The sequence below is a fragment of the Hylobates moloch genome, unplaced genomic scaffold, assembly GCF_009828535.3.
Source record: "Hylobates moloch isolate HMO894 unplaced genomic scaffold, HMol_V3 SCAFFOLD_5, whole genome shotgun sequence".
Classification (NCBI taxonomy): Eukaryota; Metazoa; Chordata; class Mammalia; order Primates; family Hylobatidae; genus Hylobates; species Hylobates moloch.
This window is the reverse complement of record NW_026652280.1, coordinates 21330726-21352088: the sequence shown is the minus strand read 5'-3', so window position 1 is coordinate 21352088 and position 21363 is coordinate 21330726. Positions and strand designations below refer to the sequence as shown.

Genomic DNA, 21363 nt, shown 5'->3' with positions numbered 1-21363 from the left:
ACAAAGGTATCCTTGCCATCTCCTTGTGAGATGTATATTTAAGTAGATTGATAGAAAGATGAACAGATAGATGAATGGAGAGGAAGACTGAAGGATAAGTAGACAAGTATTTTTTTAACCTGGTTATTTTTGGAGAAAAAAATAATTCACTTTTGGTTTATATTTGGTCTTTTTTTGATGTTGTTATAAAATCTGATCCTCAGTATTGCTCTCTATAAAATGTTAAGATTTCAATATTTATATAAACAATGAACACATTCAACTTTACCCCATCTGCTTCATTACTCTGCAAAACAGATTTGTAGCAGGTAGAGGGAAGTCAACAAAGTTCATTTCCTTCTTGGTACAATAATCATATCAATGCTAATTTCTTGAAGGAATTTTTTATATTTTCACGATGACTCTTTCCAGGCCTCTATTGTTTTTCCTTCTGGTGATAGAAGCAGTTTAAGGTTTCATATCTATGAAGCATCTGTTTCATAAATACATTCCCTCCCCCTCCAGTTTGGTTTATACGCTAGTCTCAAAATTGACTAAATGCTTCTCTTAGCTTTTTTTAATCAAAAAAATGTTTAAGCAAATACGTACTAGTAACTGCTAATGTTTGAAAGACTAAAAGATACTACAAGATAATTTCTCTTCCAGACGCTGAACCCAAAATGGAATGAAGAATTTTATTTCAGGGTAAGTTTTTCATTGTTTGGTAATAATTGTTATTGATGCGTCTAGGTCGATTATCACAGTCAATTCATCTTGAGGAAAAGCTCTTAAATTTTTAACGAGAAATTCCTTTTAGGATGAAAAATAGGTAGCCTCCTAATGTGTCCCAAATTTTGAAAGACTAGAAGTGTAGTGGTCACAGAATCCGGACTTGTTTCACTGGGGAGTGTTTTGGAGAAGTCAAAAGAAAATTATCCAAACACCATGTTTCATCTTTTGAATTCAAACCTTTCTTTAAGAAACAAGATAAAATATCATTTATGAGAATGGTTTAATTCTATAAGACGGGTTACGAAATATTTTAGAGAGAGTAAAACAGTAGAGGCAACATGATTAAAAAGAAACATAAAAATTACCAATTATGTTCTAGTTAGGGAGGGAAATTTTGGTAACTGAAATACTGAGTGCATATATATGTGTATAATATAAAATTACTTCTGGTATCTAAATACAACGAAACTAGGTAAGATTTCCTCAACCTTTTATATTTAATACTTAGAATAGCTATATGTCGAAATGACTGAAATGTGTGAATTAGCAGAGATTTCTGCTTATTGAGCATTTGTGGTTGTTGCTGTGTTTTACTACTGACATTTTGGAAATATTAGACTGCTCAGCTATTTAATTGAAAGAAAAGGCTTTCTCTTCAAAATGAAGGTATCTTAATTGTATAGCTGTGATATTAAAAACTGCTTACCTCCAGAAATAATCCAGGTCTTCTGATTAGTGCAGATTTCCAAAGGCCAGTATTGCCATGAGGCCCATTATAATTGGTCCTGATTTCTTCCTCTCAATCGCAATAGTATTTTTTGTGCTCCAAACTTGGACTACTACATACAGCATCTGCTTTCCATTATGCTCAGAGCTGAAATATGGCACTGATATTTTCATACTTGGTGAAATCCTTTGTACAGCCTCCACCAGATGTATTTGAAATTACCCTGTGGAGGACTGAAAAGCTAATAGGAGCTGATAGATGCTGTTGGCCTTTAGTTAACTCTGAAATACAGCTTTCCACTTGGGAACCTCCAAAGTGTTTAGACTCCTTTCAGTGGAACACTGGCCACAATTATGCAAATGTTAGTACATCTCATACTTTTTTCAGCTAATCTTGGCAGTAGGCACATTTAAGTTCTATTTTTGTTAGTTTTTCTTAAGGTTTTTTTTGTTTGTTTGGTTTTATTTTTTGAGATGGAGTCTCGCTCTGTCACCAGGCTGGACTGCAGTGGCGCAATCTCAGCTCACTGCAACCTCTGCCTCCCAGGTTCAAGTGATTTTCCTGCCTCAACCTCCTGAGTAGCTGGGACTATAGGCCCATACCACCACGCCAGGCTAATTTTTGTATTTTTAGTAGAGACGAGGTTTCACCGTGTTGGCCAGGATGGTCTCAATCTCCTGACCTCGTGATCTGCCCGCCTTGGCCTCCCAAAGTGCTGGGATTACAGGTTCTTAAAGTCTTTATATTTATTCATTTTACAAATCCTTATTGAGTGCCTATTATGTGCCAGCTCCTGCCTGTAGCCTGTGGTTGCATTGGTAAGCAGTGTGAGCCTTCATAGAGCTTCTAAACAGACAGGAAACCCTGTCTGCTTGTTCTGTCACTAGGCTGCAGGCAGACCACGGGACCAGAAGCACAAGTTGAGCTCTCTGTGCTTGTATGGTCAAGTGTTATTTCATGCATTCCCTACCATGAAGCAGCCAGGGCCTAGGTCACCTCTCTGGCTTTACCATTTAGAGCCTTTGTGACTCTGGAAAGGCCACCTGAGGACTCTCAATCTCCCTGGGATCCTTATCTCTCACATAGGAGAGAGAATCCTTACCTGGAAGGGTTGTTTCAAGGATTTGCATGCGATGATGTAAATGAGAACATGTAGCTCTATGTCACACACATGGTTGGTGCTTAGTAAATGATACCTGAGTTTGGAAGATGATATGGGCCATTTTGGTGAGGTTTGGTAAAGAAAAGGAAGCAAAAGATATGGAAAGCCTAGTAGCTCTGTCATTGCCTCACAGTTCCAGGTCTCTCTCATGGTGCACAGCCTAGGCTCTGGAGACAGGCAGCATAGACCTAGTGCAGGTCCTGGTTGCCCTACACATTAGCTGTGGGCTCTTGGGCAAGTTACTTCACTGAACCTCAGGGTCTCGGCTCCTCATTTATAAAATTGCGTGATAGTTATACATCATAGGATTGCTGTGAAGATTAAATGAGATCATGGATTGTTGATATTTAATAACAAGACAGTGCCTAAAAAATAAGTGCACAGGCTGGGCACAGTGGCTCATGCCTGTAATCCCAGCACTTTGAGAGGCCAAGGCATGCAGATAGCTTGAGCCCAGGAGTTCAAAACCAGCCTGGGGAACATGGTGAAACCTCATCTCTACAAAAAAATACAAAAATTAGCCAGGTGTGGTAGTCCAAGCTACTCAGGAGAGTGAGGCAGGAGGATCAATTGAGCCTGGGAGGTTGAGGCTGCAGTGAGCCATGATCATGCCACTGCAGTCCAGCCCGGGCAACAGAACAAGACCCTGTCTGTCTCTGTCTGTCTGTGTGTTTGTGTGTATCTCTCTCTACACACACACACACACACACACACACACACACACGCTCGTAAGCTATTACAATCTTCTTCATTATTTTTATCATTACTATTACTGCTATCAGGCCTAAGAAATATCCTCAGGCATAACATTTTTTGATCTACAGTCATGAGAATGCCTTGTATAGAGGTTAGGAACTCTTTAAAGCTATTTACAACTATCCTTTCTTATTTTAGAAAAACAGCTAAGAGCCTTTTCTTCTTTTGCTATGCCTAAATTCGGGGCAGAATAATATAGAAATCAGTAATAGGAAATTTGATTTAGTACACATAGAATTTCCAGAACAGTAGGATAATTGTTCATATTACACAATTGAGTTGGGCGCATTGTAAAGCAGTATGTTATTCTTTCTGTTCCTTAACGTCGCTGTTCAAATGATTCCTGCTCATTTAAAAAATACTATTTATGTTCCTTATAGGTAAACCCATCTAATCACAGACTCCTATTTGAAGTATTTGATGAAAATAGACTGGTAAGTGGATGCCTGTATTTGAATTTTGCTTCATTTTTTTATTAACTGGATTTTCAGAGCACTTTGTGTTTATGTTGTACTTATGACAGTATATGTGCCCAAAAAGAAGACTGTTTTTGTCCCACTACTAGCTTGATGTTCAAAATCCTAACAAATACTTTTATGTTGCTAGAATAAAAAATGTATTTGTATGTGTGTGTATTTTTATTGCAGTTAATGTTAACGAAAGCCACTGGTGATAGTATCAGCCCATATGCTCATGCTCTAATGTTGGGAATACAGAATGGTAGGCAGATCTCTAAAGAGGCCATCAGGAATGTAAACAAACTTTGCTCGGTTTTTAAATGAAAGCCAGACCATAATACTGGGATGCATTCAGTAGCAAATCTATGGTAATTCTCTCGAGGAAAATAACAATCTAATTAACAATGTATAGCAAAAAGTGAATCTACATTTAGCAGGTAAAGTCAAGCTGTATTTTAAAAGTGGTTGCTTTCTCAAGAGAGAACCTTAGAAAGTACCTTTAAAGAAACAAAGATATGCCTGAGGCATATAACAGATATAAACTAACATTTTATATATAGATTGATGTATATATGTTTATGAAGATCGATACATACGTAACTGAAATAATTATGATTTCATTTTATTATTTTTATTTTAATTTTTTTAGAGAGAGGGTCTCCCTCTGTCGCCCAGGTTGGAATGCAGTGGTGCAGTCGTAGCTCACTGTAACCTCAAACCCTTGGGCTCAAGCAGGCCTCCAGGATAGCTAGGACTACAGGCATGAGCCACCATGCCTAGCCACATTTCATTTTAGAAATGGAATTTTTGAAGCACATTTTGCTTTCTTAACTAACTAAAACGTGTACATCAAGTAGCTGTGAACCAGGTGTTCCAACTATGAAAATGAACACTATCATGTTAAATCCTTAAGGTACCTTCAGAAGTGACACTATAATTCAGTGCAGTCAGTCATTCTCAAATTTACCCTCACTGAAACTTGTATGGTATGTTGACTGGTTAAAAGGTGTTCTTAAGAATCCTTTCTGCAGAATTCATTTGGAACTTCAGATTTTTAATAGCTGGACGTTAATAGAATATTTGAACTGGAGGAGCCTTATACAATAACTCATTTAACTCCTGTTATTATAGATGAGAAGAACCAGGTCTAGAGCCTTTACATAAACACATCAGTCAGTGGAGGTGCCAGGGTCTGACCTGCTGGCCTCCTAAGTCCCAGCCCAGTGGTAGTTTGGGAATGTATTGAATCTCATATGATTGGTATTATTCTCCAAAAGAGAAAACTAACAGTTCCTGGCCTACCGTCCTAGTATCTTTTCCATTAAAGTATGGGATGTTGGGTGATGAACAGTCATACAGTGTAACTAAACCACTTTTGTTGTATGCATAAAAGTACTTTCTTGTGAGATCGGATGAGAGATTCTGCTGAGGGTGCAGTTCTTGTCTCTCCATCTCTCATCCAGTGAGGACCAAGTGAGTTAGGCAGTATTGAGTAGTATAGCGGTACGTTCCTGGAGACATGGGGGGTCTGTAGACTAATCCTTATCCTCCAGTTATTGAGTATAATATCTCTTCTTTAACATGAAGAAAGGGCCAAATTCGAGGAAAAATGGCCTCTTGTTTGATGTGTTTTAGTTTATTATTTTCTTCTATTAAGAGAAACTTACTTTTAAAAAATTGTTTCCCATTTCCATATCTGAAATAATGACAGTAGTTGAGGTGATCTTGCCCTGGGTCTGAAATTATACTTCCAAACCAAAAAGGACTTAGAATACAAAACTTTTAAGAAATCTTGTATGAATACAAGCTGTATCTGAAAAATTGTGTTTTATGAGATTGATGCCTAGTTTTGCCCCAGGCCATCTGCAGTGTGGTTACCATGCAAAGAATGCTGGTGTTGCTGTTTTTTTTTTTTTCTTTGTTGGCTATTAACCCAGCAGAGACAATACGTGGCTATGGTAGTACTTGGAAGTTCTAGCATTACACAGACTAGCTTCCATTTCTCTCATAGAGGTCATTTTTGGCATTTAAAACACATGCTTTTAGAAAACAGATTTGGATGTATGTAAACGCAGGGTTAATCCGCCACATCCTGGATGCTAGAGCTGTTGACAAAGTAATGCTTTGCAGATTTTAAAATAAACTTTTTGTCACTCTTACAGCTTGGTATTTTCCCCTCCTATTTTTTTTACCCCCTCTAAATAAACCTCTTTGTTAAATAATTGATGTTTCTGGATCATAGAAAATAGTAAGTTTAAAATACAGAATATTTCCAAGCTAACTACAAATCTGATGACAGTTTTTTGAGTGTGCACTTTTCCTTTTATTTCTTAGGCCCTTTTTGGTCCTTTTCAAACATAGCAAGATTCCATATTTGTGTCCCAACTGTGGTAATATTGCTGACTTCTTACTGGAAAACAGTCAGCTCTAGGCAGGATTTCTTCTGTATGGTATTTAAGTTAAATTATTACCAAAAAAAAGGCCCACGTGCACTCCCTTCTTCAATTTTCCTTTTGTTTTATGTTGTTTGTGTGTTTTTTGGTTGATGTTTTCTTTCCTACCTGTCATATGGGAGACAATGTTTTCTCCAGCTGGGTTCCTTTTCTCTTTGAAGAGGAGACACTTTTGTGTCTGCCAGTCATATGTGAGCTACACAAACATATACACCTTTTAAATGAAAAATGTTGTGATAGCAGGAGGCCTCTGCTTGGCCAACTGGTTGTGTAGCAAGTCGCACCCCCTCCCCTCCACTTAGCTATTTTGTTACTTGTAGATCCTGGTCTAATTATTTAGCATTAAACGGACACTAACTCTGTAGGGTGTGTAATTGTATTTATAGTACTGTTTTATTAGTTTGCATTCCATCCTGGTAGTGTAGTGATGTCATAAATAACAGAAATATGGTATCCGATGCTTGGGAAGGGGTTTACTCGGTGGCCAAGCCGTATTTTACTTGTCATTATTCCGTGTGATGGAAGGTGGGGAAATACCACGTGTGCTGTTAAGCATGCCAGGTCCCTGCACTGGTTAGACAGAGTCTCAGTGCTGTGCTCCGTTGGGAAAGAAATGCCCTGCGAATGTGATGTGGTTTAGATTTATAGCAGCGTGGCTTGCAGTGTGCTTGCTGCCTTAGTCAGCTGTGAGAGCGCCCTGCTGGGGCCACTCCTTTCTGATGGAAAAGCAGCAGCTGGGAAGGTGCTGTTTCAGGCTCTTGCTGTTTAAAAAAAAAAGAGCGAGTGGGGGAAAACTCCTCTAAGTCCAGAAGCTGGCATTGGAGGGGGAGAGCGTGGTCATGTGGTTCTGGCCACCCTACCCTCTGTCACAGTGTGGATGAGAGCTTTTTGCTCTTATCCAATCATGCCTGGAATGCCGCTTGCCACTTGGGTTATTTCTGCTATCTGTCGCTCCTGGTGCCGCAGTGCTAACAGTTTGGCAGATGGGACACTTTTTCTTGGAGTTTGTGTCTTTGGTTTGTGACTTCTGGCAGTGCCGGGCCTGTTGTTGCCGCTCGCCCTCGCCCTCCTGGCCCCCCTGGTCACCATGGCCCATCGGCTTCGGTTTCATTTTGGCTCTGGTCGCAGCAACACAGCCCCTGAATCAGAGATCCTAGACCAGGAGAGAGAAGACGACTTCTTCATGGCATTCCACACCCTACCGCGGAGAAGCAGCCCGCACCCCTTCGCCCAGAACGGAGGGGACGACGGCGGCGGAGGCCTGCAGGGAGGCGTGGGCGCGCTTAAGCGGAGCTCGTCCATGTTCATCCCGCAGCTCCTGACGAGCATCGACGCCCGCCCCACGTGCAGCTCCTCGGTGCAGATCTCCCTGCAGCGCAAGGCCGCGGGGGCCACGGACGGGTGCGGGCCGCCCGAGGGCGCCGACGATGGGCCTCCGTGCGCCACACCCGACCCCGGGGACCAGGCCTCCGCCACTGCCACCACGAGGGCCTCGCCCCAGAGCGGCTCCCGAGAGCCCTCGCCGAGGGACACCCCCGGGAGCTCCCCTCCGAGGGCAGCCCGGGATCCGGGGCTCCAGGTCAACGGCACGTGTGGCCGCCGCGTGCGGTGCCCGGGCCCCGTGGACTGCGCAGAGGAGGCCGCCCCGGGCCTGCGCATCCAGCACCGTGCCTCCAGCGCCGACGTGCGCCAGGTGAGGCTGCTGCCCCTGGGCCCCGATGGCCAGGGCGGCCCCGCCGCGGCAGAGCCCAGGCGCTGGTCCCTGCAGCACGTTCCAGATGCTTCTGGAAGCTCCGGGAAGCGGTGTTTTGTCTTCCAGTTGCAGCAGCCCCAGCAAGGCGCTCTGGGGCCAGGCAGTGACCTCAACTTTGGCTTCACGGGCACAAAGGGGGACAGGTTGGTGAGGTATCCCCGCATTCGGCTGGAGAGGAGCACCTCGTACCCCACGCAGCCCCGAAGCGAGCGAGGGAGCCCCACGGAAGATCGGAGAGCCCCAGAGGCACCGCCTCGGGCTGGCAGGATGGCTCCCGAAATCCGCAGGACGAACTCCGCGGAGAGGACTCCGCAGGGCCAGGGGTGCACATTTAAGATGAGGCAGGATCAGAACGCGGGGCAGCAGCATTTTAGAATTCTTGTAACCCGGGGGCCGGAAGAAGCTCCCCAGAATCCCGAGGAGAAAAGCGCCAAAAGCCCTGTTTCCATGGGAGCTGACACCGCGGTAAGTTCACGGCGGGTTTACATGTGTTTACTGATTTCAACCTCGATGCTTACTCTGCGGCGTAACCAAAATAAAACCTCACCCTCTGTTCTGGGAGTTTCCCTGCTTCAGGCCAGCGGATCTGAATGTTTGGCCGAGTTCTGGCACGATGATTTGTGGTCCAGTGTTTGGTGCGCAAAACACCATTTCTGCAAATGTCTTCTGTAGGTCCTCAAAGTCAAAGAACTTTGTCTGTTCTTTGACAGAGATACCTTCCCCCTGTTTTTATTTTTCAGAATAGAAGAATTTGGAATAAAATTTATTACTTTAATCTGCCAAAAAGCAAGTCAGTGCCGCAACGTGCTGATGTTGGAAATGCATTTAAAAAGCTGCTTGCAAGTATAGCCTGTGACAACACCTTAAAAATAATCAGTTCTCGGAAAGGTGAGGATATTGCAAAGGACCTGAGTTTCGTCTCTTAATAGTTAAAATAGGTGAACGTAAAGTTTAGTGGAATTTGATTATCTGTCATGGCCTTTTTGCTGTAGGAGGTCAGGTGAGTCGTTGTTACATAATTTGCTTTGTTTTTTTGTCCCATTAAGTAATACTGAACGACAGTAGTGTCACTTGTGGGATAGTGACATTACTATCCCACAAGCGGCACTGCTAAGATACTAACAGATGCGTTTTTAAAGCACACTGGGTTATGGCCCAAGGCTAGGGGAAGCTGATGGGGACTCGTTAATGGTCAGATGGCATGGCGTGCAATTTAACGCTGCGCACTTGAGTGTCAAAGCCGAGGATGCTGTATATAGAATAGTAAGTACCCTGTCTCCAGCTGTGGAGAAATAAGACGCCTTAGAACAGATTCTGGCCTTCCTGTTTCTCTGTTCCTGATCGCTCCCTTTCAGTGAAATGGAGTACAGAGAGACAGCTGCACGCTCCATCGACCAGGCATATGATGACTCTGCAGCTTTCGTGGTTTAGAGTGGGATGAAAAGTTTAATCAGTTTGATTTCTTTTACTAGTAATCACTAGCCAGTGAGTGCTTTCTCTTAAAGAACAAGCTCCTTATATTTTGAATTGGATATTTTTTCTCCTGAATTTCATGTGACTGCCAGTTTGAGGATATGATTAGTAAATGTCTAGGGGACTTTCTGTTTGGATTTCACTTGTGAATTGTGATTTTGAAAAGTGAGTGTCTGAGTATTACTCTAGAATTGTATTGTCTTTTATTGCTTTGTGTTCAGAAATATGTTTCGTCTTTCAAGTAAACTTTATCACTCCTCCATCATCGGTTTTCATCATTTTGAAGATACAATCAGATGCTTAATGAAAATTTATTTTTCTTCTTCTCTTTCCTTCCATGTGTCTCCTTTCTTTCATTATCTCAAACTCTTCTATTGGGAAATGGCTAAGTGCTTTGTCTTGGTCTGAACCTATACCATGTATTACACAATGGTACAAATTTTGACAGAGTTTCGATATTATAGGAGCCTTTAACCCCCACCCCAACAAATTACCATCATGACAGTTGTAGGCTTTGTTGGGCAACACAATTCCATGCTGAACTTGGACCACGTACCTCATGAAGATTGACAAAAATATATTTCCTAAAGTTTGGTAACTATTCAATTACATTACCAAAAACTGAAATCACTTTGCAGTTCAGATGTGGAGGACAAAGGGATTCATACAATTAAACTCAAAAAAGTTCAAACTCATTTGGTTTGAACTTTCAAATGTAATTAGAAAACAAATCGAATAAACTAAAACTTACGTGTACCTTGCTTAAAAGGGCTCTTCTAACTCGCAAGGACTATGTAGTGAAAAACAAGTTTCTACACATTTGGGGAATATAAATTCTGGAATAAAGAGCTTTTCTTGGAGAGTAAGTTCCAACTAGTGAACAGTAGTTTGCATTTTCATATGTATGTATTTTTGTGCACATACATAAATTAGTACGTAGTTAGTAAGCTGGTTTTCTTTTAAGCAGAACGATTTTTCTTTAAAAAACAAAACCAAAACTGGTCACATAACAAAACCGCCTGCTCCATTCAGCAACTTTGTATGCATTTCATATGGACAGGGGTGTTAAGTTTAGGCAGCAGCTGCCACCGCCTTACTTATCTTGAAGGAAAACATTCACTTGGGCGTCTACAGTCTGGCTGCCACCAAGCTTTTTTAGCGTTTCAAATATCCACTGCTTTGGTCTGAAGGACATTACATTATTAAGTTTACATGAAAAATTAGCTAGAATCTGTTGCAGTTTGATGGTGGAATGATATGGAAAGTCTTCCTAGATTTGGGAATACCACTCGGGATTCATTTGACAGTGTGCTCATATTTCATAAGCTATACTTAAACCTTATTACAAGATTAAGTTGTTGAGTACTTTTATCTGTGCCTCCCAAACATCCTGCCATGACTAAATCTAAAATGTAACATGACTCCAAAAAATGTTAACCAACTAAATTATTAGAAAAAATACAGGGGAAACCCTTGTGATGATAAGTTTTCCACCTGGTCTATCGCTGTCAGTAGACAAGAATTCATTCATATAGTCATCAGTTATAATCAGTTAAAAATTTTCAGAATTGTTAGAATTTACCAGTTCAGTCTGTGGTAGTCATTAGCAGTCATTTAGTGAGTAACTTAGTTATTTTCTTATAAATTAGCTTTTGGGTTATTTGGTTTGGTTCTGAGCCTCTTAACTGCATTAGAGTTATTCTGAGGAAGTTGGACCAACATTTACCAGCATTTGTGCCCCCTTTATATGCCATTTTGTGCATAATAACTGTGAAACTCTGCATTTTACAAGTTTGAGGAGCCAGTTTTCTAATCTCATTGGTGTTATGAAGTACTCAAGGTCTACTGTGTATATAACATTACACTCCTTACTTGGAAAGTTTCAGGGACAATCTCAGTATCTTGCTGACACAGTTTGTAATGTAAACAGAGGGAGGAGGGCCCACCCAGACAAAAGCAGTAATTCTAACACCTACTGCGTATGCTGTTGGAGAAGAGAGCATTCTTTCAGCTCAAGCTCTCTGGACTTTCCTCTTTGTCCTCTCAGTGGACATATACCTCACAGGAGTAGTGTAGTAATCTCTTGTGGTTAAAAATTCCTTTTATTGAACAACCAGGGAATATCCAAATTGTTTTCATTTGGGAAAACTTTGAGTCTCTTTTACAGAATGCCGTTTTTAATATACGGGCATTTTTTGACATTAATATTAGTTGATGTCTCTTTTTTACCCTAAAAATAACTCGAGTATCCAATGTATTAACCACCCCTTTATTTTAAAACATAACAACACAGGAGGCTAAGGTGAGAGGATTGCTTGAGCCCGGTAGTTTTGAGATGACTATGTTTCTGCCACTGCTCTACAGCCTGGGCAACAGAACGAGACCTTGTCTCAAAAAAATAAAAATAAAACATAATATTGTAATGGATAAGAAAAACAAGTAACATTCTTTTCATTGACTTGGTTTCTGATTGGATTCTATCAACTTTCTTTCTTCTCTCATATATAGTAATGCTCTCTCTTAATGTGGTCTTAGAATAAACCAATATATATCTTAAAATGTCACCTGTTTTCAAGGATGTTTTGAAAAGTTGGATAGGCAGTGCACAAGGTTGACACCGATATGTTTGTAAACAGAAACTGCACATGGCTTGCAGCATAGCTCATGTTTCTGTAGCACTTCACAATTTGAAGAATGCTTTGTTTATTTCACTTAATGTGTATGGCTGTCACGTTGTGGAGGCATTATCTCACTTGACCCTCCCATGTGAAGTAGTGTTATTTCACTGTTTCAGATGAAAGGATGTGATACTGTTGTTAGATGTAATAACATTATGTGCATATCATAGTGTATACTATGATATCACTTTGTGCACCTATAATGGGAGTATGTATTTAATGTGTGTGTGTATATTTGCACAATTCAAAAGTATATGTTAAACCAAAAAGCAGTTTAATGCTTCCTGTGATGTGACAGTTTTGTTGAAAAGTTTAGAGGTGGTAACTTCATTTGGTGTCTTGCAGCACTGGCCTGAAGGTGAGAGAAGGCTTCTTTGGGGACCCAAAGAGCCATCCTCTGCAGTTAACTAACTTTTGGTCCTGGAGTACTTAGACTCCCTCTCTAAGCCTATTCCTCATCAATAAATTTGAGGATAAAAATGTCCAGCTCGTTGGTTCATAGTTAGGTTTAAATGAAAGTGTCCATGGAAGTACCTGATTCATGAACTAGGTATCTGTAATATACAAGTCTTTCCCCTAGGAGGTTAAGTAGGTTAATTGTGAACAGTCATTTTTTGATCAGCATGGCATTTAACACAAGGACAACATACATTTATGGCATACCTGGAAATGTTTAATAAATAGCTTTGATGCTCTTTCTGCTGTCATCTCATCTTTCCTAAGTATTTGTTCCTAACACCAAATGCAGTCTTGGAAAAGAATTGCTTCCTGAACTATGCATTATAGAAAAGGACTCGTAAGTATATTTACTGTGTTGATTTTGAAGCCTTATAACATTTTGGCTTGCATTTCTAGCATATTTTTTACCATGTCATTTTGCTGTAATATTTCCAGTGGTTGAGTCTACTGTTACTTTGGGATAGACTGAGGCTTTTGAGAAACAATATAGTGTTAGATCTACAAAATTTTCACATTGTATGACTTTAAAATGAGGGAGATATTTGTGAGTATGTCTTATTTTAAGAGACTGTCTTTTAGAGAGTTTTCGTAAATGGTGCAGCTGCTTCTCTTGGCTGAGCCTGGTGGCAGAATTCCTAGTCATTGAAATAAATCTCTAATTTTATAATACATATTGATAAGAAACTTGCTATCTTTTCATAAAAGTTCACAGTACCAGAAGAAATTTACTTTATGTAAAAACTACCTTAAAATGTAATAAATGTTGGATAGTTGATGGTTTCTGGATAGTTGATGAATATTTCTGTATAGTTGAGGCAAATCTAAATGGTAATGCTACTTGTACAACTTGCAATGATCTAGCACATTTTTTAATAAAAATAATTACCTGCATATTACTGTGGGCGATACAGGTTAGCTATCCTAAATACGTTTTTACCTTTTTAACTCTTAATTATATTAAGCCATTTGCAAGAATGGGAAAAAGCAGGAAATTCATAGGTGGTGTTGAAATTGCTGATTCTACACATAGGTACCAGAATGTCTACATTTCCTCTATAAATGTCAAAGGAAACTTTGGAAACCCACCTCCGAGTTGGCTGGTGATTATTCGGACAGGTTATCATCCTGCCTGCAATCTTCTAGTTCTCTTAGTTCATACCAAGCAGCATGATATTCCATGTCCTGCACGAGGGAGAGCACCAAAACAGCCTTCACCTGCTGCATATGCCCTGCTCTGAATCAAAAATTAAGAAGGCTAAAGGATGGAATGTGTAAAATATTAGCAAAAGCAGGTGTTGCAGAATGTCTGTACATTTCTGGGCAGGTGGAGATTATTGAAAGATTTTTAGAAATAATCTTCGCTCACCACATTCCAGTGCCAGGCCCTGGACTTTTGTCTCTGTTTGTGATAAAATGTTTTTAAGAAATGCTGGCTGGGCACGGAGGCTCATGTCTGTAATCCCAGCACTTCCAGAGGCTGAGGCAGGTAGATTCCTTGAGCCCAGGACTTTGAGACCAGCCTGAGCAACATGGTGAAGCCTCATCTCTACAAAAAATACAAAAGCTAGCCAGGTATTGTGGCCTGTGTCTGTAGTCCCAGCTACTTGAGAGGCTGAGGCAGGAGGATTGCTTGAACCCGGGAAGCGGAGGTTGCACTGAGCTGAGATCGTTCCACTGCACTCCAGCCTGGGCGACAGAATGAAACTCTGTCTCAAAAAAAAAAAAGAAAAAGAAAAAGAAATAATCTTCTCTCAGTAAGCATGATGAATGCATAACGTTCTCACTGGAGTTCTCCTTTGGAATCTCTTGATTATTCCACTGTGGCTTCCTTGGGCCAACTAGGATACAGAGGAGGATAAATGAGTAACTCAGTGAGACAGGTGGCCTGATGTGAGTGGGCCTGAAAGTTAGCCCCAATGTCCTGGCTGATTTCATGCCGTGTCCCGAACGGGCACTTTCCTGGTCTCTAGGCATCACCATGTTTTGACAGGAAGCTTAGGTTTTTCAGGATGGAGGATGGAATCGATTGTATTTCTAGAAGCCTGGTTTTTATGCCCTGACAATTTTAGAACCGTGGACTGTTCTGACACTTTTGAGTACAGTGATTAAATTTCAGTGAAGGGACAGGTCATGAAATCAAATAAAAGGACGGATCATAAATTGAGCTGGAAGGGGCCCCTCCTCCCTCTGCTTTGACTTGTTGCTACACTTTAGTATTCAGAAACTTTATATTGGTTCCCTTAAGTGCCTGCACAACCTCCCTATTTCTGGACACCATTCAGTGTTTGTTTTAATGTTAAGCATTATGCCGTGTATCCAGTAAGCAGGGCAGAGTAAATTCCTCCAGGTAGCAAGAGACTGGAATTTCCCCCAGGCAGATCAGCTTTTCACAGGTTCCTAGAGTTTACACAGCCTTCTTTTGTGGCTTAATTTTTATAGATCACAGTGAGTCAAGTGACTTTTACTTCCCTGTATAATAACTTTGAGGAGCCTACTTTCAACCCACATCATCATTTATTATCTTGCTTACTTCTTTCTTGGGGGTTAGATGGGCTGGGGTTGTTATTAAGCATGTTAAATACTTTGAAATTGAAATCTTTTCTGATAGATGTAGTTTCTCTTTCTTCTATTGGTCAATCGAGAGCTGGTAGACTTTTAAAATACATTTAATGACTCACACATGTCATAACTCATCCATTTCCTTGACATTTTCAAGCGTGATAATAAATCCTACTTCTTGGGCTTTTTTTTTTTTTTTCTCTCTCTCTCTCCCATGTTCTTTTCAAATGCGTGGCTAGGTAGTTACCTCATGAAGGAAAACAACTGTTTTGGTCCAGATTTTAAAAATTGAGTTGAATAGAAAAGGTGGGGTGGAACAAGAAATACTGAAATATAATAATGTGTATTAAGCTCCAACCAAACAATCTAGCACTTCTTCAAATCCAGGAGGTTTTCTGGCTAGGAGTTACATTGCAGAACTAATATGACTCTTAAACTTTGTAAGGAATTCGTCATGGTTGAACACTGGAAACTACCAGCATACCTCTGGGCTTGTTTTGTATGGTCTTCCTCATGAGTTAAAATGCCTTAAGCATAGTATCTTTTCCATAGGAGCTTACTGATTATGCTTTTCCACTTGAATAAAAGAGATATTAAGTTGTAATAAAACTTTTTTTATTATTATACTTTAGGTTTTAGGGTACATGTGCACAATGTGCAGGTTTGTTACATATGTATCCATGTGCCATGTTGTTTTGCTGCACCCATTAACTCGTCATTTAGCATTAGGTATATTTCCTAATGCTGTCCCTCCCCCCTCCCCCCACCCCACAACAGTCCCCGGAGTGTGATGTTCCCCTTCCTGTGTCCATGAGTTCTCATTGTTCAATTCCCACCTATGAGTGAGAACATGCGGTGTTTGGTTTTTTGTCCTTGCGATAGTTTACTGAGAATGATGTTTGTGGGCGAAGGACATGAACAGACATTTCTCAAAAGAAGACATTTATGCAGCCAAAACACACATGAAAAAATGCTCATCATCACTGGCCATCAGAGAAATGCAAATCAAAACCACAGTGAGATACCATCTCACACCAGTTAGAATGGCCATCATTAAAAAGTCAGGAAACAACAGGTGCTGGCAAGGATGTGGAGAAATAGGAACACTTTTACACTGTTGGTGGGACTGTAAACTAGTTCAACCATTGTGGAAGTCAGTGTGGGGATTCCTCAGGGATCTAGAACTAGAAATACCATTTGACCCAGCCATCCCATTACTGGGTATATACCCAAAGGACTATAAATCATGCTGCTATAAAGACACATGCACACGTATGTTTATTGTGGCACTATTCACAATAGCAAAGAGTTGGAACCAACCCAGATGTCCAACAACGATAGACTGGATTAAGAAAATGTGGCACATATACACCATGGAATACTATGCAGCCATAAAAAATGATGAGTTCATGTCCTTTGTAGGGACATGGTTGAAACTGGAAAACATCATTCTCAGTAAACTATCGCAAGGACGAGTTGTAATAAAACTTTAAATATTTTAATTTAGTTTGAATATTTAAGTTGAATTAACCTCTTACTACAGTAATTATCTTTTTTGCTAACTTCTTACTACAGTAATTATCTGCTTTTATAAAATCCAGAAACGATGTTATACACATTAGCATGCATTATTAGGTGCCCAAATGCCAAGGCTAAGGACACAGCAATGCTAAGGACACAGTGTGCCTCAGGCCTGCCTGCACCCTCGGTTGAAATTATATTAGCAAGAGAAGCTCCTGCATTCTGCAGTATGGCATTTTTCTCCAGCTAATGTATGCAGGGGTCATTTTTAAATTTTAGATTCACAGATTTACAGAGCTGTGAGTTGCCTTGGAAATTATGCAGACCAGTTCCTTTAATTTTAAAGATAAGGAAAGTGAGAGCTTTACTTTTTAAAAATTGATACATAATAGTTGTACCTGTTTATGGGGGTACATGTGATATTTTGTTAACATGCATACAGTGTGTAATGATCAAATCATTACATACTGAAATATTTGAAATATCTGTCACTACAGACATTTGTGGCATCTGTGTGTTGAGAACATTCCAAATCTTCTCTTCTAGCTGTTTTGAAATGTATAGTAACTTCTTATTAACTGTCGTGCTGAGGACATGGACTACTGTGCTGTTGAACACTAGAACTTACTCCTTCATCTGACCGTATTTTCGTACCCATTTACCAACCCTGAGAGCTTTGCTTTTGCAGTAATAGAGAATATTCTTTTTCTCTCTTGAGTATGAAATAATTATTTTTGAATAATCACTGCACGTGAAGCCCTATCCTTCTTGATGTTGGAAATATAAATACTTAGGGAGCTTGGTTTATGGAGCTTTCAGTTTCACAAACAGATGGGACAGCTGAGGTGAGGCCTACGTAGCAGAAGAAGCCTTACTTCTGACAGCAGGCACTAAGCAAGGCATTGGGTGACAGATTGCTTATGCACAGGCTGGGAGGGACAGGAACTGTGTCATGGAGGGGCAAGACTGGAACTAGATGCTGAAAAGTGACCAGATTTGTCTCAGTGGGCTAGTGGGAGGGGTCTCATTGAAAGACTGAAGGTAGATGTGCCTCCCAGGGATGTGGTGGTCATATTGGCTCCAAATTGCCTTGTTCATGATTAGCAGGTTTCAGCAAATTATTTTTCATGTGAAACATTGCTGAAGATTTCTTGGGTGTGGCTGCCATCACAAACTATTCCTCTCTTTCCCATCAAATGTGGAGTTGGATGAATTCCTTCCTTGCTGGCCTGCCTTCCACAAAGCTGTTCTCTGAACACCTGCCAGGCCATGCAGAGGACAAGGAAATACCAAGCCACAGTTTCTGCCATTTAATGGTGGTAGCAGAGACCCAGGAATGCAATGGATTATTGTCACTTTCATTATAACATCATAGTGTAGGATCATAACTGGAACAGAGAGGATGAAGCTTTCTTTTGGGGAATTGAGGGAGGGAGACAGGGTCTTGCTCTGTTGCCCAGGCTGGAGTACGGTGGCGTTAAGATGGCTCACTGCCACCTCCACCTCCCAGGCTCAAGTGATCCTCCCACCTCAGACTCCCGAGTGGCTGGACCACAGGCACATGTCAACACACGCAGCTAATTTTTTAACTTTTGTAGAGATAGGGATCTCACTATGTTGCCCAGGCTGGTCTCAAACCCCTGGCCTCAAGCAGTCCTCCTGCCTTGGCCTCCCAAAGTGCTGGGATTACAGGCATGAGCCACTGTATCCAAGTAAGTAGGCTTTATTTATGGAGTTTATAAAGAAACTGTTTATGTATACAGTGGAGAATTTATCCTGAAGAAAAACTAAAGAAATGAATATTTTAAATACGTCTCTGCATTTCTTTTTGTTGGATATGACATTTATGTAAGAAAAGTGCTAATCTGTATGATATGAGACATGTTAACTATATATGGTACATATATTTAAATATTATATGTATTTAGATTTAGCAACAAAAAAGGAAATATAAACCATATTTCCACCATTTGAACAAATCGTATTCAATTATATGTGCATATAACCGTTTGAAAAAATTATAATGCTGATCGGATCTACAACCTAAACCAAATGCCAAATTAAATTCAGGATAAATTCATATAAAATGTTTCACATCATCGAATAAGCAGTGAAAATTGAGTATCAGATAGATCTGTGAAGGATGATAACATTTCTAACCTTAGAAGCAGAAAAGGAAATCACAGAAGCTGGATAGATTCAGCCGTATAAAAGTATTAAATTTCTGAACCATGAAAAAAAATAACTAAAATGAGGGAAACACCAAATGTTTTTCTTAGTGATTCGTGTAAGTTCTCATATGTATATCTTTTCAGTGTCTAATTATGGGCATATTTTGGCCAGTGGGTTTGTATCTCTGTAGTAAAGTTCTGGTAAGTACTGGAGAAATACTGAGGTTCCCCCACTCCAACTCTTTCACTCCATTGCAAAGTAGGTCTTGTAGGTGAATCACACAAAGGGATTAACAAGAAAGACAGAAATGTCCAGCTCCCAAGTTGTTCATTATACTGTTGTGTTATGCCAATAGAAAATATATCAAATTGGAGAACTTGTGGTTGAAAATAATATACGTAGATTGCTGGTGGCAGTATTCATGAATGTGACTTTGAAGTGATTTTTAAGCACTTAAGTATTTTTAAATGATAAGATCAATTATAGGTACTAAGATTCTTGTGTTTTGAAGTGTTGGAGTTAATCCAGATAAAGTTACAAATCTAAGCAGACACCTTATTAAGAGATCATTATTCTCTGCTTTTAAAGTGGACTTGCTTTCTATATAGTTATGAAGAACAGATAAATAGGAATGTTTTAAGATTACTGGCTACTATTAAAATAATCTGGTGACTGCAGTTATATCTGGGCCTAAGGCATTAGACTTTTTGGAAAATGGATGCTTTTAGTCTTTCCTTCCGTATATTTGTCACCCAGAATTTTAAAATTTGGAAATTTCATTCATTCAGTCCAGATAGAGAATTGATCAATTGGCAATTTTATTATTTTTTGCTTGTGAAAAGCTCTAGGGTTACAAGAATATGCTCCTGAAGTTAACGTGATAACTTTTAAGATGTCTCAATTCTAATGGTTAGGTATTAGTCCTCTGAGTTCCGATTGCCCCTTAACTTGGATCTTAATTTACAATTTACTGAAAATTGTTCATATTTCATATTTTAAAATCATGTACTCTAAAACCCTATTATACTTGAAATGAAGACCTGTTATACTAGAATCTCTCATGAAAATATAACAGTTCCCAAGGAACTTTGTTTCTGTCTCCATGGACCACACTGGCTACTGTACTGGATGGAGGGCAAGGTGGGAGCTGAGAGGCCTTTGCAGAAGTGCATGTCGCCTTAGTATGTAGCAGATCCTGGTCCCTGGCCTATGCTGTTTCCCTCCACACCCTTTCATTTCTCCGAATACCAGGAAAGATCATGGATTGTCTCGGGAGTTAGTGTCCCCCTTAGTACTTAGCCTGTCATTTTCATGTTGCAATGCCTAGAAAATGGGAAGCTTTTCTCCTCCTTGAGGAAGTGTTATTTCAAGATGCTTTCTGCTGCCTATGTCATGCCAGGGCGTGGGTGGATATATTTTTGCACTTTTGCACCAGCGAGTCTGCTTCTGATTTGCAGATTGCATTTATTATAAGGTGTGTTGTCCATTGATGAATAATGTGTGGGCATTAAAGCAAAGCTGATACATAGCTTTTAAAATAGCTCATTTATCCTGCAAGCTTCACCCCCAGAGAGAGGCAGGCCCTTCCGAAGCGTTTTCCAGGAGCAAGGTTTTTGCATGTTTCCCTCTGTTTCGGAGGTCGTTGTTTTTTGCCCCTACTGTAGGGGCCAAGGGAAAATTTGCTCTGCGCCTTCTGATGGTCCCCTGAAAAATCAACTGTCAGAAGCCCGATTAATAGGAGAAATGGCATGCAAATTTATTAACGTGCATGCAGAGTGATTACCCCAACCCCCCAGTGGGGTTCAGAAGCTTCTATACCATCCTGAGGTTATAGGAAGAATGGGGCTCAGAGCCCGACCAAAAACAGGGTATGGTGGTCAATCAGGTTATGGTGGCAAGAAAGATTCTTGGAGGGAGAGAAGAGGAGGCCTGGCTAGCAGAGGTGGTCCTGTTATGTAGGTGAAACCTCCTAGGTAGCAGCCCTCACAGAGAAGAGAATGCAGCTGTTTCTTTCAGACCTTTAAAGGTATCAGACTCTCAGTGAATCTTCCCTAGATCTGGACAAGGGAGGGCCTTAGAGAAAGACGGCCTCCATCAGTGCAGTTTCCTCCCCAGGTGCAATCTCCCCCGACAGACCTGCCCTCTGAACAGACATTCACAGTGTATCAAAGAGGGATATTTTGGGGTGAAATATTTTTATTCCGTTCACCCCCTAGTTTATCATGTGTTTCCTTGATAGGCTGAGGGCTTGACGGATGAGCAGATAGACAGACACAATCTTAGTTCATGGAAAAGGCAAGAATAGAGATGGGTAGGGCAGAGTTTTTAAGTTGCTGCTGATGAAATAGACACTCCTTTGTCTCAGCTAGTGAAAATTTTCTTTAGAACGTGGATTTAAATAAAGAAAGAAATAGGCATCATGCTTTGTAATGAAGTCTTGTGGTCATTGTAAGTGGTCACAGCCAGTTTATTCTCAGGCTT

At 40.5% G+C, this 21363-nt stretch overlaps 1 protein-coding gene across 10 annotated transcripts in view; it reads left to right on the top strand.

Moving 5' to 3' along the window:
* NEDD4L (NEDD4 like E3 ubiquitin protein ligase) overlaps nt 1–21363 on the top strand; it is a 359974-nt gene that overhangs the window by 209690 nt on the left and 128921 nt on the right. For all 10 annotated transcript variants that reach the window (XM_032152182.2, XM_032152178.2, XM_058438299.1 and 7 more), the window contains 2 exons: nt 646–684; nt 3737–3790. In XM_032152182.2, the coding sequence (XP_032008073.1) occupies nt 646–684; nt 3737–3790 (93 nt within the window). The remainder of the gene's footprint in view (nt 1–645; nt 685–3736; nt 3791–21363) is intronic.